This window comes from Pristis pectinata, chromosome 30 (genome assembly GCF_009764475.1).
Source record: "Pristis pectinata isolate sPriPec2 chromosome 30, sPriPec2.1.pri, whole genome shotgun sequence".
Lineage (NCBI taxonomy): Eukaryota > Metazoa > Chordata > Chondrichthyes > Rhinopristiformes > Pristidae > Pristis > Pristis pectinata.
The window spans coordinates 9140652-9154866 of record NC_067434.1 but is presented as its reverse complement, the minus strand read 5'-3'; the positions used below and the strand labels follow the sequence as shown (position 1 = coordinate 9154866).

The following is a 14215-nucleotide window of genomic DNA, read 5'->3' as shown; positions in this document are numbered from 1 at the left end:
ATTTAAAAGCTGTGACATCCCTCCATCTAAAGACACATTGGACATGATCTTCACTGCATGACAACTCCAAGACAAAGCCAGGCAGCAGAATTAAACACTATACATGGCCTTTCTATTGACCCACAAACGCATTTGACCCAGCCAACCAACAGGGACTGCAGAGCATACCTAACTGATTTGGCTGTCCCCTGAAATTCTACTTCAAATCTGCACCGTAATGGCATGTGTGCTGTAATCTTACCTAATGGGTCCACAACAGACTTGTTGTGCTGACTTGTGTCGAACAAGGCTGCATCATTAGCCCATTGCTTTATCATTCTTTCTCATGGTTTCCCACTGGAGATGAGCTAATCTACAATGACAAATGGGAAATTGTTCAATCTATTCACCATCACTCCTGAACCAATGTCACTCCAACTTCAGTCTCTGAGCTGGTATATAGAGACAAAGCTTGTATAGGACCACAAGACCAAGCCCCAAGTCGTCATCAACTATTTCCCTGAAGTTTAATAAAGGAAGGGCCTTGCAGTAAACATCTACACAACACTACCCTCCCAACTGCAACGGGATCTTGGCTAAGATGGACCATGTTCCTTATCTTGTAGTAATTCTGCAATGGTATGGGCATGATACTCAAAAGGTGGGCATTGGTAATGAAACATCATCTCCAGCTGTTTGCCATCTGAGGAAAAGTGTGTTCTAAGATCAAGAACAGAAACCCAGCGCTGAGTTCATGGTCTACTAATCTGCAGTGGTCTGTGCCCTCTTGTATAGTTCTGGGACATGGACTATCTACAGCAGGAATCTCAACAGAAGCAGAGAGATACCACCAACACAGCCTCTGCAAAATGCTCTAAATCCACTGGCAGGAGCAGCAGACTACTGTCAGTGCCTTTTCTTAGGCCAACATCCCCAACACTGAACATTACACTCTGTCAGCCATGATGTCCATATACCCAACACCAGATGTTCAAAACTGCCACTCTTTTCTGAGCTCCATCATGGCAAGGGATTACCAGGAGAGTTATTGTTGTTCAGGAATGTTCTCAAAGCCTTCTTGGGGAAGGTGCATCATTGCCACTGACACATGGGAATCCCTGACCCCATAATGAAGAAGGAGCATTTAGGAAGGTGTTGAGATCCACAAGTCTCTCTTGAGAACATGCAGAAGCCCAGATTAACAATAGAAAGAGCACACCACCTCCCAAATTACCTAACCACCTGCCCAAATGATTTAGCAACTCCTGCCTCAGACAGAGTTTGTGGTTCTCACATCGGCCTCATCAACCACCTCCAAACCCACAAAATAGAGTGGAAGCAAGTCATCCGGGACCCTGCGGGATGGATGATGAAGAAGAAGAAAAAAAAATTTATCCTCTAATTTCATCAAGTGCCTTTTCAATAATCAAATGTCAATTGTGTAAATATTCCTAAATTCAAACGAGCTTCTATGCTCCCTGTTCTATTTCCAGTGTGTACATTTTAAGAGGCATGGCTACAGGCAGTAGGTTGATTCTGGGACCTTTTGAACATTATCACTACAAACAGTGTTTACAAAGACTTGTTGGGAGGTGCATGGTGGGTTAGACTTGTCATTCCATTCGGTTGACTTATAGCAATAGACATTTGGTTTAAATATAGCCTATGTTGACTCTGTGAACTATGTTTGGCAATCCCAAATTACCTAGTGCTACATCTGATTCATGGTTACACTGGGAACTGAAAGAACTATGCTGTCAGGTGGCATGCATGGATTAAGACCATTGCAAGTTATGGGGGTGACAAGTCATGATTTACTTAACTATGGGGTTACCAACTAGAGAGTCATTGGTACCAATGTGGGGGCTTAGATGTTAATAGGTGGGTTACATTAGAGTTATCAGTCTCCCTGCATGTTCTACAGTGGTGATGTTTCTTGCCTGAGGTGTGCCTGTATGTCAGACTTGGGTTCTAGCCTTGGGAGGACATTATGGAGCAGGCCACAGCAACAGGTCGCTCTGATCTATCAGTCAATAGAGAAGGGTGGTGAGGTTGAGGAATACATTGCTTCTCTTGTTGTGCAGAAAATGCTGATTTCCTGTCATCTAGTTGGCAATCATCAAGGTAAAACTGGTTAAATCTGAGGCTGTGACTGCTGGCAATCTTAAGTTCAAACAAAAAGTACTGAATACTCCATAGTTATCCATGGAAAGAATTGCATCTCTGAAATTTTCTCATTATGTTGAAGGATGCCATTCAGCCCATCAAGTCTATGCCAGTTCTCAGGGTATTCCCATCTGTTTCCCCCACCCCCCCCCCATCTATTTTCATGTAAACTATACTTTCCCAATGCCCATCAATACCCCACTAATTCTTCTACAACCCATCCACACTTTGGGTAATTGGCAGCAGCCAGTTAACCTACCTGCATGTCTGTTGGGATGTTGCAGGAAACTGGAGCACCCAGGGAAACCCACACAGTCACAGGGAGAATGTGCAAACTCCCCACTGATGTCACCTGAGGTTAGGGTCAAACTTGAGTCCTTGTAGTGAGGAGCAGCACTAACTGCTGTGCTGCCGTTCCACCCTGAGGTTACGAAGTAATCACATGGAACGGTTAACTCTCTCTCCTTCCATAATACTGCTTGACCTGTTGAATATTTCCAGCACTTTCTGGTTTTATTTTACTTCTGAGGCTGCTAGGTTCATCGAAATATTTAAATGTTAACCATCTTCATGGAAAGGCTTGTCTTGCTGACCTTGTCCTGCCTCTGCTTGCTGACCTTGTCCTGCCTCTGCTGAATCAAGGACTGAGTCATGGAGACAGATTGGGATTGTGTCTGAGGGTTTTTTAAAAGCTTTCTATCTCTGTCCTACTGCTAACCCATCTATTTTGCGAGATAAGCTGTTCTACACCAAATAACACCCATTGCTATGAGCACAAATGGTTGTGTCTAGTTATGTGTGTTTGTCTCATCTGGCCATGCTAACCACTGAAATCAGCCAGTCTTAACTATTCTGTTTCCACCAGGGCGCTGGTACAGACGACAGAGGCCTCATTCGAATCGTAATCTCTCGGAGTGAAGTAGACATGATGGATATCAAAACTGAATTTTCCAAACTTTATGGAAAATCATTATTTTCATACATTGAGGTATGTTCCAAACTGATATATTCTTAAAACCACATACTAGCTCTGTCATTGTTGTACTCTGTGACTGAGTAACTGAGGACATCTTATAAACTTGAGCAATGTTCTCTCTTCCTTCTCCTTGTTCCCTAAGTAGAGGACAATGTATTAAGCTTTTGAAGATTCTGTATTCTCTATCCACACACTTCAGTGTTTGTGGCCGTGCACACTGCTGTACCACGCAAACTACATTTCTAGTTATTAGTGCAACAACTGTATAATGAGTGGCCAAGAAATGAGATATCGATCTACAATGATTTTGTGGACTGTTGTTTTGGGATTGCAAAGAGAAATCTATAAAATTATTCCTAGTGTCCCCAAAGCATTCCAGACCCTGTACAGCAATTGACGAGGGCATCAAATCTACCAGGGAACATGGTGTGCTACACCGCCCCAGGCTACCCAAGCATGGACAAAAAAGTAAAACAAGTTCTGTGTAATTTACTTCTGCATTAACAATATCTTACACAACTGCTTTCCTGTTTGATTGTGCATGTGCTTATCTAGTACTGGACTTAATCAGTGTGGAGAATTGCTGAAGAACGAGAGGCTAGAAGTCATAATAAATTGGCCCTCCCACCTTTCCCAAGGTTGTATTATGCAGATGGAAACAAACTGCTGGAAACGCTCAGCAAGTCAGGCATCATCTGTGGAAAGAGAAACAAAGTTAATCTTTCAGGTCAAAGACCCTTTATCAGAACAGATGGGACATTAGATGAAAACAAGATTGGGTTGATCTGCAATGCCTATTGTACCATAATAACTATTTACAAAATTCAGGAAGTTTCAATGTAGAGTCATGGCAAGCAAAACAATATAAAATCACAATAACAGGAAATTTGCAAGGAGGTGTGACCTTGCATAGGATCCATACAATACACTTGCAAAATATTTTCTGAAATGCACAGAGGCTGAAACTTATTCACAGCTTCTTTCATGTTGTGCAAAATTCCAGCTAAAAGAAAATTTGAATGAGGTTGATCTGGGCCCAAAACATACTCCAGCTCAGCCAATGTCAGAGCAGGATCTGGGGACTAAGATGAACAAGCTTCATGAAGGTTGGCTCATTTGTATAATAGTCGTGCTCTGGGGTGTCTGTGAACCATGCTAGATTGTGTTCATTGTAGAAAGGGCAATGAAGTAGGGACACCTGAATTGGCTTATTTTAACTTTGTAAAGCTGGTGTTCAATCTCACTTTGATTACTGTATCATCCATATCAGTGCACTTTCAAAGTGACCGTCATTCATTCTTGGGCCTCCGTCTGGTTCCAAAGCTCAAGTAGTTGAGAAGTTGGCTACTCACTCGAACTTTTATGAGCATTTTGGTCTCTGTTCTTTATTCTGCCTAGTCCTTTCCCTATTTTGGCTGAGTTGGTAGTTTCAGGATGGCACAGCTCAAATTAAAGGCTTGTGATAATGCATTATTTTCCCTAGAAAGTTACAGCCGGTGTAAGCACTGGGATTTCTCCATGCTCAGCCTAGTAGGAAACAGGTTTGGCAATGTACCTGCTTGTTATATTTTTAGGTCCAGCTTTTGTGCAAGTAAAGCAGAACCAAAAATAATGCAGAAGATTGGGTTTAGGAGGCAGTTGGAAAAAGTTTAGAAGTGGTTGTCAGTACCTACTGATCTGTGTTTATATGGCTTGATTGTCTAAATGTGTCAAGTAGGTGATGACCAAGAGATGGTAACGTGACTTCATTTCCCAATAGGATGACGTGGGAGGTGATTATCGGAAGATCTTGCTGCGACTCTGTGGAAAGGATGAAGATGACTGAAGCAGATTGACTGCTTTACAACAAGGCCATGACTCTGAGACTGAATATGGTGCATTATCCGTGTAGTCTCATCATCATTTATTTATATTCTGTATGGCGAAGGTGAGGGTGACATTTGTAATTTGTGAGGTAATGCATTTGGTTGAATGCAATTTGGATTCTGAAATTTGTAACCAATTTGCCAATTCATTTCATGTTTGAGTCAGTATTTCCATAATGTCTGGATAAACAGTACATTTTTGATCCTTCCAAACTACTCTGCATTATAATCTTTGCATTAAAAATTCTGTCTAAACAAAAAGCATTTTTATACAAGAGAGAAAAACAGCAATTTTTTAACACTTAACAATTGGAGAATGGAAAAGTTAAATGTCCTATATTTGCTTGACCTGGTAGGCTTTATTTTTGGGGGATGCCCAGCATGTTGCTTATTGTGTTTGCATATGGTGAAGTTTGATTGACATTTACTGTCTTTTAGCTGCTGGTATTGTGTGGGTCAAAGGTCATGGCTTGTCTTTTAGAAAATAAAATTCTTGACTGCTTCTACCTAATTCCACTTTGGTTCTATGTCTTTCTTGTATATGTTTTTGGACAACTCTCCTGCTCTGCAGGTTTTCTCTCTTGCTTGGGTGTATAGTTCAACAATGAGTTCCTGTTGCTGAACTGAAAACTGTGTGTGTGTGTGTGTGTGTGGTGTGTGTGACCAGTTTAATGATCTTGTCCCTTCCTCTTCAGGGTATTGCAGATGTTAAATGCAGATGTCAGTGGAGTGGAATGCATTGGTATTTCAAAATCAACAAAAAACTACAGGTGTTGAAAATCTGAAATCAAGCCAAAAATTGCAGCAAGTCAGGCAGCACCTGTGGAAGGAGAAATGGTTGATGTTTCAAGTTGAAGACTCTTCATAAAAGCTGGGAAAGGGAGAAAACAAGTTGGTTTTGAGTAGCAGAGGGTGTGATGGGTAGAACAAAGGGAATATCACTGAGACCAAATGGGTTAATGTGGCTGTTGGAAGCACATCATGCAGTTTTGTCTGTGTTACATGTTGCCAGTTGCAGGGCTATGGGACATACCCAGCACTCCAGGATATTCTAATGGAAAGAGAAAAACTGAGCCAAACTCACAGATGGATGACAGGCAATGATAGTTCAAGCCTGTGTGTATGTTGGCATCCTTCATGTACTGCAGCTCAGTGACTACAGCTGCAGTGATGAATAAACAAAAATCTGATGAAAAAAGTGCTGAAAATATTCACCAGGCTCAGAACTAGAACTAGAGGTAACGTTACAGGAGAGAGAACCAGGGGTAATGTTTCAGGTTGATGATCTCTCCTTAGAACTAGGAAACACTTGGTATCAAACATGCTTGATCCAATGCCAATGAATCCAAGATGACCAAAGATCAGGTTCTGATGTACAGGGAGCAGGTACATGCATTGCCCCCTCCTTCAGTGTCCTCAATGTCTAAGTTATCTTCCCTCTCGACATCCTCCCCCTAACTCAATCCCCTTCTTGGTTTCCCCTGCTTTCTCCTTGCCTGCACCCTGGCTTCTACTCACTCTCCACAGCCAGGTACTTGCTGTCCATGGGTGAGGCCACCCACCAACCTTTGCTACTGGAAATCTATCTGACCACTGATTGCTCCACCCCACCCATATAGAAGTTGGGATGTTTCATTGCAGTTATACAAGATGTTGGTGAGTCTGCACTTGGAGTACTGTGTTCAGTTATGGTCACCCTGCTAAAGGAAAGGTGCCATTAAGCTGGAAAGAATACAGGAAGAATTTACGAGGATGTTGCTAGGACTCAAGGGACTGGGTTACAGGGAGAGGTTGGGCAGGTGAGGACTTTATTCATTGGAGCATAGAAGACTGAGCAGTGATCTTATAGAGGTGTACAAAATCATGAGGGGCACATTTAGGTGAATGCAAATGGTCTTTTTCCCAGGGTTGGGGAATCAAACTCGAGGGCATAGGTTTAAGATGAGAGGGAAAAGATCTAATAGGAACCTGAGGGGCAACTTTTTCACACAGAGGATGGTACATATATTGAACAATCTACTGGAGAAAGTGGTGGAAGTGGGTAAAATACCAACACTTAAAAGACACTTAGACAGATAAATGGATAGGAAAGGTTTAGCTGGATATGGGTCAAACGCAGGCAAGTGTGACTAGCTTAGATGGGCATGTTGGTCAGCAGGGATGAATTGGGCTGAAGGGCCTGTTTCCGTGCTGTATGACTCTGATTCCTGCCCCACCTTCCCTAGAGCTTGTGGTTTTGCGTAGACGCCCAACTGCCTTAAAGTTCCAGAGAATTTTCGCCCACCCTCCTGGTGCTGACAGTTCGGGGCGTCCTGGTGCTCTGCAGGTGGGCTGCTGGGTCCCAGTGCCCCGTTTCTCAGCCGGTGAAGGCAGATTCATTCTGTGAGAACAGAAGCATCTTGCTCGGCTTTGTCATCACTCAGCATGTTCCCTGACCCTAGATCCATCTCCTGCACTGTCCATAGACTCACAGGGCCTGATTCCTTCTCTGTCTATAGACCCATAGAGTCAACGTAGAGTTTATTGGCATATGCACAAATAAATGTATGCACAGGTACAATGAAAAACTTACTTGCAGCAGCATCACAGGTACATATTATCATATAAGCAGCATTGACAAGAAAAACATAAACATAAATTGTTTATGTGCTTTTCCTGTGTTGTCAGCAAGGAGGGTCAGCAGCTGAATCAGATTCTACAACACCCTACTGATACTAAATACTCTGCCAATTACACAACATAATGAATGCAGGAATCTTGTCTCTGCAGATCTGTCTGAGAATGAATCCATTCTAGTGGCATTGTGATTTAAGTGTGTTCTCAGCCAATTCAGAGAATGACTTGGCTAGGCAGTCTGTCTGCTGTTCATAGAAAAGTCTGAATAGCTTTGATAAATGTTACCATATGTATGTAAGGAAAGGGCTCTGTCTCCTGCACAGTCACTGGATCCAGAGGACCCCATTCCTTGGTCCCATTGGGGCCTCTCTCCTGCATTCTTTAAACTCACAAGGCCCCTACCTCCTACACTTGTGCCTAAACTCAGATTATAAACTTATTTTCAATGTGTGTCAAGGGCCCAGAATTTGGAGCTCCCGATGTAAGGACTTAATAGAGACTGCTGTGTCGAGAGTGCACCACCTTTACTATTTTGTGGCTGTTGCTGTATTTCAGTTTTTTTAATAAAATGTACTCCACAAGTGTATCAAACCTCCAGTCAATTCAAAAGTCTGCATCCACAGTTTCTTTTCCTTCACCTCTCGCAGTGCTTTTCCTGTGTTGTCAGTAGGGAGGGGCAGCAGCTGAGTCAGACTCAAACACTCGGCTACTGCTGTGATACTAATTACTCAGCCAATTACACAACAGAATGGATGCAGGAATCTTGTCTCCGCAGATCTGTCTGAGAATGAATCTATTCTAGTGGCATTGTGATTTACATGTGTTCTCAGCCAATTCAGAGAATGACTCGGCCAAGCAGTCTGCCTGTTGCTCATAGAAAAGTCTGAGTAGCTTTGATAAATGTTACTATACGTGTGAAATGAAAGAGTAAGATATGAACCATATCTTTAAAATATTATAGCAGGAAAGGTTCCAGTATTAAGATTTGGATTCAGTGGTATGTTTACTCACCTGGAATTCTTGATCCCAACTGAATCACTGGGACAAAGTGTAAACACACCTCCTTTATTTCCAATCTTCCCACAAAGGAGGAGGGGGAGGTAGAATTAATGCATTACAAGTCATCTTTAGTTCCCCTTCCTAACTGATAGAAGTTGCCATGGAATAATGCAGGGGAGGGTTGTGAGGGGGGCGGTGGGTGTGCATTGTGCCTTGAGGCTGGTGGAACTGGAGATTTAGGAGGCAAATCACAGGGCAGGATATCCAGTCTCTGACCTCTTCTGGCCAAGGTATTTATGTGGGTTGTCCAGTTGGTGAATCCTTTAGGTATTGATAGAGAGATACCGCAAAGGTAACACCATTGAATGTCAGAGGGGACAGGTAGAAAATAATGTTGGAGATTATCGTTGCCCCACGTGTGACATGAATGTCAGTACCTCTTTTCATCCCAAACCAGAGCATTTTGCTGGTTTTGTTGCATCGGAGGGTTGCAAAGGAACTTAGCACCGTGAAGGTTCTTGACAAAGCAGATGAAGGTGATTGTGCTTCAAACTGCCTTGAGAAATCCCTGCAGCAAAGTCTTGGAACTAAGATGATTGACCTTCAACAGACACAATCAGCTTCCTTGATATTGTTCTGAATCAATAAAAGCTAGCTAGTTCATGGCGCCACACAACATATCAGGCATTATTAGTTTTACGATGCAATTATTTTCTCATTGACTGTGCGGTGTTCTGTACACTCCTACAATGCCGTCACAGGCAGATAACTTGGAGGTAAAATAGGTTTTCCTTCTCCTCAGCTGGCTCTCTCACCTCATTCCCAGTCTGGGAGTTATGTCATTCAGGGTTACATCAGTAATCAAAGTCTAACAAGGTACTGACACATCAGTAAAGGTGGGTGGTAGGTGGAATTGAAAGGTTTCCACGCCCAGGTTTGTTAGTCACAATTGATCTGTTATCCTGACCAACTGAGAATTCACGAGTCAATGCCTGTCACTGGTTCTGCTAGCTCTGTCTTCTGATGAGATAGGACATCCCAAGAAACAGTGATAAGGGTGTTTTCTGGAAATACTGAGTAGGTCAGGCAGCATAAGTGAAAAGTAAAACAGTTAATATTTCGGATCAATGACCTCTCATTGGAAGTTGGAAAAGTTAGGAAACAGGCATACTTAAAATTGTAGAGAACCAGGAGAGAACAAAGGAAGTCTATGTGATGGGTGGAAACCAAGAGAGACTAAATTACACAATAACTCGTGGTGCTGGCTGAGGGAGATTGCTGAAGGCCTCTTAGTCACAGTTGATCTGTCTGGATACAATGTAAGTTAAAGGAGATGAATGAAGATATCCATGGTGAAAGTGAGGCAGTCGAAACTGTCAAGCTGGTGGAGGGTATCAGGAGTTTGAGGTGTTCAGCGAAATGCATGACTGAGTATGAGTTTTCTGGTCGATTAACCAGTGGGACAATATTTCAAATCTGGCACATCCCCCTATGTTCATGCGATTTTGTAATATCAACTTCCCTGTGTCATGTCCAAATTCAAAGCTCTGCTCTATGCCAAGTTGAGTATTCAGTTCTTTTTTAAAAATAGTTCATATAAACTGTGGCTTTTGCATCATAACATTTTACGTGGATAGGAAAGGTTGAGAGGGCTAATGGGACTAGCTTAGATGACAGTTTGGTCAGCATGGACGAGTTGGATCGAAGAGCCTGTTTCCGTGCTGTATTACTCTATGACTCTTTTCATCTGAATAGCATTAGTGGTGACCATCGTACAGTAGTTGTGGAGGCAAAAGGTACCCTCCTTTATACCTGTGACACTAAATGGGATAGACTCAAAACTGTTGTGGCAGCTCAAAACTGGGCATCTACGAGGCGCTATGGACCATCATCATCAGAAGAAATGTAGACCACCTCAGCCTGTAACTTCAAGGCCCGGTATATCGCTCACTTTTCTATAGTTATCAAACCAGGGGATCAACCATAATTCAACAAAGTGCAGAAGGCCAGAAGCAGCACCAGACTTGACTAAGAAAGAGGTGCCAACTGTGTGAAGCTGTAACACAGGATTACATGCATACTAACACTGCAATTACCCTAATTAAGGTCACAATAAACAGATCAGATCAAAGCTCTGAAGCTCCACCACATCGTCATTAATGGTGGCGGACAATTAAACAGCTAACAGGAGGAGGAGGTTCCAAAAACATCCCCAGTCTCAGCGATGGTGGGGACCAGCACATGAGTGCTAAAGACAAGGCTAAATCATTCACAACCATGTTAAGCCAGAAGTGCCAAGTAGCTGATTCATTTTGGCTTCCTCTTGACATTCCCATCATCTCAGAAACCAGTCAATCTCATTTCACTCCATGTGATATCAAGAGAGGGCTGAGAGCACTGGATACAGGAAAGGCTGTGGAATGAAGACCCACACTTGAGACAAGTTGCACCTCCAGCCAAGCTGTTCCAGTTACAACACTGGTACCTACCCAACAGTGTGCAAAATTGTCCGGTAGTCCTGTTCACAAAAAGCAGGACAAATCCAATCCAGCTAATTACTGCCCAGTCAATCTACACTGAAAAATGACAGAAGGTTTCAATGACAGTGTGATCCAGCAACATTTCTTCCTCAATAACCCACTCACCAACACCCAGTTGAATTTTGCCAGGTCCACTTTTCTCTAGCCATCATCACACCTTGGTTGAAAGAGCTGAGTATCAGAGGTGATGCCAGAGTGACTGCCTTTGATAGCAAAGTGGCATTTGATTGAGTGTGACATCAAGAAACCAAGTTAAAATTGAAGTCAATGGGCTTCAAGGGGCTACGGCTCTCCAATAGTTCACTTCACATGTCACTCAGTGGAAGATGGTTGTGTTTGTTGGAGGTCCGTTATCCCATCCCAGCACACCACTGCAGGAGTACCTCAGGGCAGTGTTCTAAGCTCAACCATTTCAGCTGCTTCTCTCATAAGGTTGGAAATGCAGATATTTGCTGACGATTATGCAACATTCAACTCCATTCACACCTTATCAGCAATTGAGCCACTTCATGCCTACATGCAGCAAAACATGGTCAACATTCAAGCATGGCTGATAAGGGCCAAAAACATTCACATCACTCAAGTGCCAGGCATAATCAATGGGGAATTTACTTCCTGCCCTTGACATTCCTTGGCATTACCCAGGTACAGTGAAAAACTTGTCTTGCATATCAATCGTACAGGTCAATTCATTACACAGTGCAGTTACATTGGGTTAGTACAGAGTGCATTGATGTAATACAGGTAAAAACAATAACAGTACAGGGTAAAGTGTCACAGCTACAAAGAAAGTGCAGTGCAATAAGGTGCAAGGTCACAACAAGGTAGATCGTGAGGTCATAGTCCATCTCATCGTATAAGGGAACCGTTCAATAGTCTTATCACAGTGGGGTAGAAGCTGTCCTTAAGTCTGTTGGTACGTGCCCTCAGGCTCCTGTATCCCACCATCAACATCCCGGGGTTACCACTGAAGTTCCATTGGACCAATACTGTGATTACAAGAGCAGGTCAGAGTCTGGATATCTTGCAGCAAACATTTCAGCTCCTTACACCACAAACTCTTTCCACAATCTACCACACATGTCAGGAGTGTAAAGTAATACTCTCCACTCTGCAGCTCCAACAACTCTGAAGAAGCTTGACAGCATCTGTGACAATGCAGCTCACTTGAATGGTACCCCACCCACAATGCTAAACATGCAATGCCTCCACCACCGTGCACTGTGGCTGCAATGTGGACCATCTACAAAACACCCTCCAGTTACACATGCAGGCTACTCCAACAGCACCTCTGAAATCCAGCACCTTCACCACCAAAAAGGGAGAAGTCTTAAGACTCATGGGAACAGCCCTCCCTCCCGCCACAAGTTTCCCTCCATGTTCCTTTATTCTGTGCTTTCATCATTGCTGGGTCCAAATCCTGGAGCTTCCTCCCCATGGGAACATCTTCATCAGAAGGACTGCAGCGATTCAAGTGGACAGTACACCGCCACTTCTTCAGGGCAATAGGGATGGACAATAAATACTTACCCTTGCCTTCATTCCAAAAAATGAATACATTTTAAATAATGGGCAGACATTAGTAGTTAACCTTTTCTGGCTATGATATGGAGTAAAAGATATTGCTAAAGATGATATGTCCTGAGGGACTCCTGAAGCAACTATTTTGAGATCACTAGCCTCCAACATGCACAGTCATCTCTCCTTGTTCTGAATCAATCACTTTCAACTAGTTGGTGGGAGCATTAGACCTGATTGTCCTCTCAGTGTGCTTGGGATCAGACTTGGTGAGGCCAATTGGCCCTTACCTTTGTGAGGGAAAACAGATGAGATTTTTCAAACAAAAGGTAATTTCTTAAATCTTAGATGCTTTTACTAAGTTTAATTCTCAAACTGCTGTGGTGGTATTTGATTTCCTATTCCCAGGAGGACGAGGAAGGATGTCGTGTTGTGGAGGAGATACCAAAGGTCAAAGAGGACATAAGGCTATACATTGGATCGGTACCGGCTCTCCAGGGAAGTTGTCCAAGCTCTTTCTTTTCTGGTGTAATTTTCTTGGATTCCTGAAGCTCCAGTTCTCCTTTCTCCAAAGTAAAATAAATAAAAAGTGATGGTGAAGAGAAGCAGTAGGGTGGAAAGGAATGATGTTGGGCAACAAATATCCCCCACCCCTCTCCCATAGGACCACCCATTATTCTCCTCACAACAACTCAGCGAAGGATAATTTTGCCAAAAAAGTTGGAGACTTTCTTTTCATATGGCACCAAATTAAAATAGATGGCAGAACAATTAAACAAAGTCCTCTGCGTTAGTCCAGCTGACTAAGGAGATCTTGCATTCACCTAAAGGCATATTCAGTTCCAATTTTCAACACCTGATTATCTTGGACATCCATTGCATCCTCAAAATATCTGTACTCTCTAATTTGGGATTTGATTGACTTTTGCAATCATACATTTCCTGACACAAATTATTAGGCTAATTAATCTGTTTTTAAAACTATTTTGAGCCTTTAGAAAATCTGAATAAAACTCTGAACTGCAGCAAACAATTCTTGGGGGATAAAACGATTTCATCACATCACCCAAAGGCTGGGTTTGAGCTCGAAGGTGGATGGACTGAGTAAAAGCACCATGCCATCCAAACCAAGTCCCACATAATTTTCTCAATGGAGTAGATCTTACTGGCATAACAACTGAAGAAATAGGATCACGAACAGACCATTTGGATTAATAAGCATGTTCCACCATTCAACAAAATCATGGCTGATCTTCTACTTCAAGAGCATTTTCCTTCCTTATCTCTCATTCCTCTAATATCCAGAAATTTACCCATCCATTTTGAATAAACACAATGACTGAGCCTCCACCGCCTCTGTGGTAGAGAATTCCAAAGATTAATCACCCTCTTGGTAAGGGAACGTCTCCCCCTCAGTCCTAAATGGCCTACCTTTTCTGAGAGAGTGACCCCCCCCCCCCCTTGATCAGTCCTCCCTGCAAGCTCTCTAAGAATTTTATTTATTTCAATGAGCTCACTTCTCATTCTTTTAAACTCTAGCCCTACTCAATCCCTCC

General features: G+C 42.8%; 1 protein-coding gene across 2 annotated transcripts in view; it reads left to right on the top strand.

Annotated features, from left to right (window-relative positions):
- Positions 1–5497, top strand: part of LOC127584660 (annexin A4-like) — a 35392-nt gene extending 29895 nt beyond the window's left edge. For both annotated transcript variants that reach the window (XM_052041513.1, XM_052041514.1), the window contains exons 11-12: positions 3011–3133; positions 4881–5497. In XM_052041513.1, the coding sequence (XP_051897473.1) occupies positions 3011–3133; positions 4881–4946 (189 nt within the window). In that variant the 3' untranslated portion in view covers positions 4947–5497. The remainder of the gene's footprint in view (positions 1–3010; positions 3134–4880) is intronic.
- Positions 5498–14215: the final 8718 nt, after the last annotated feature.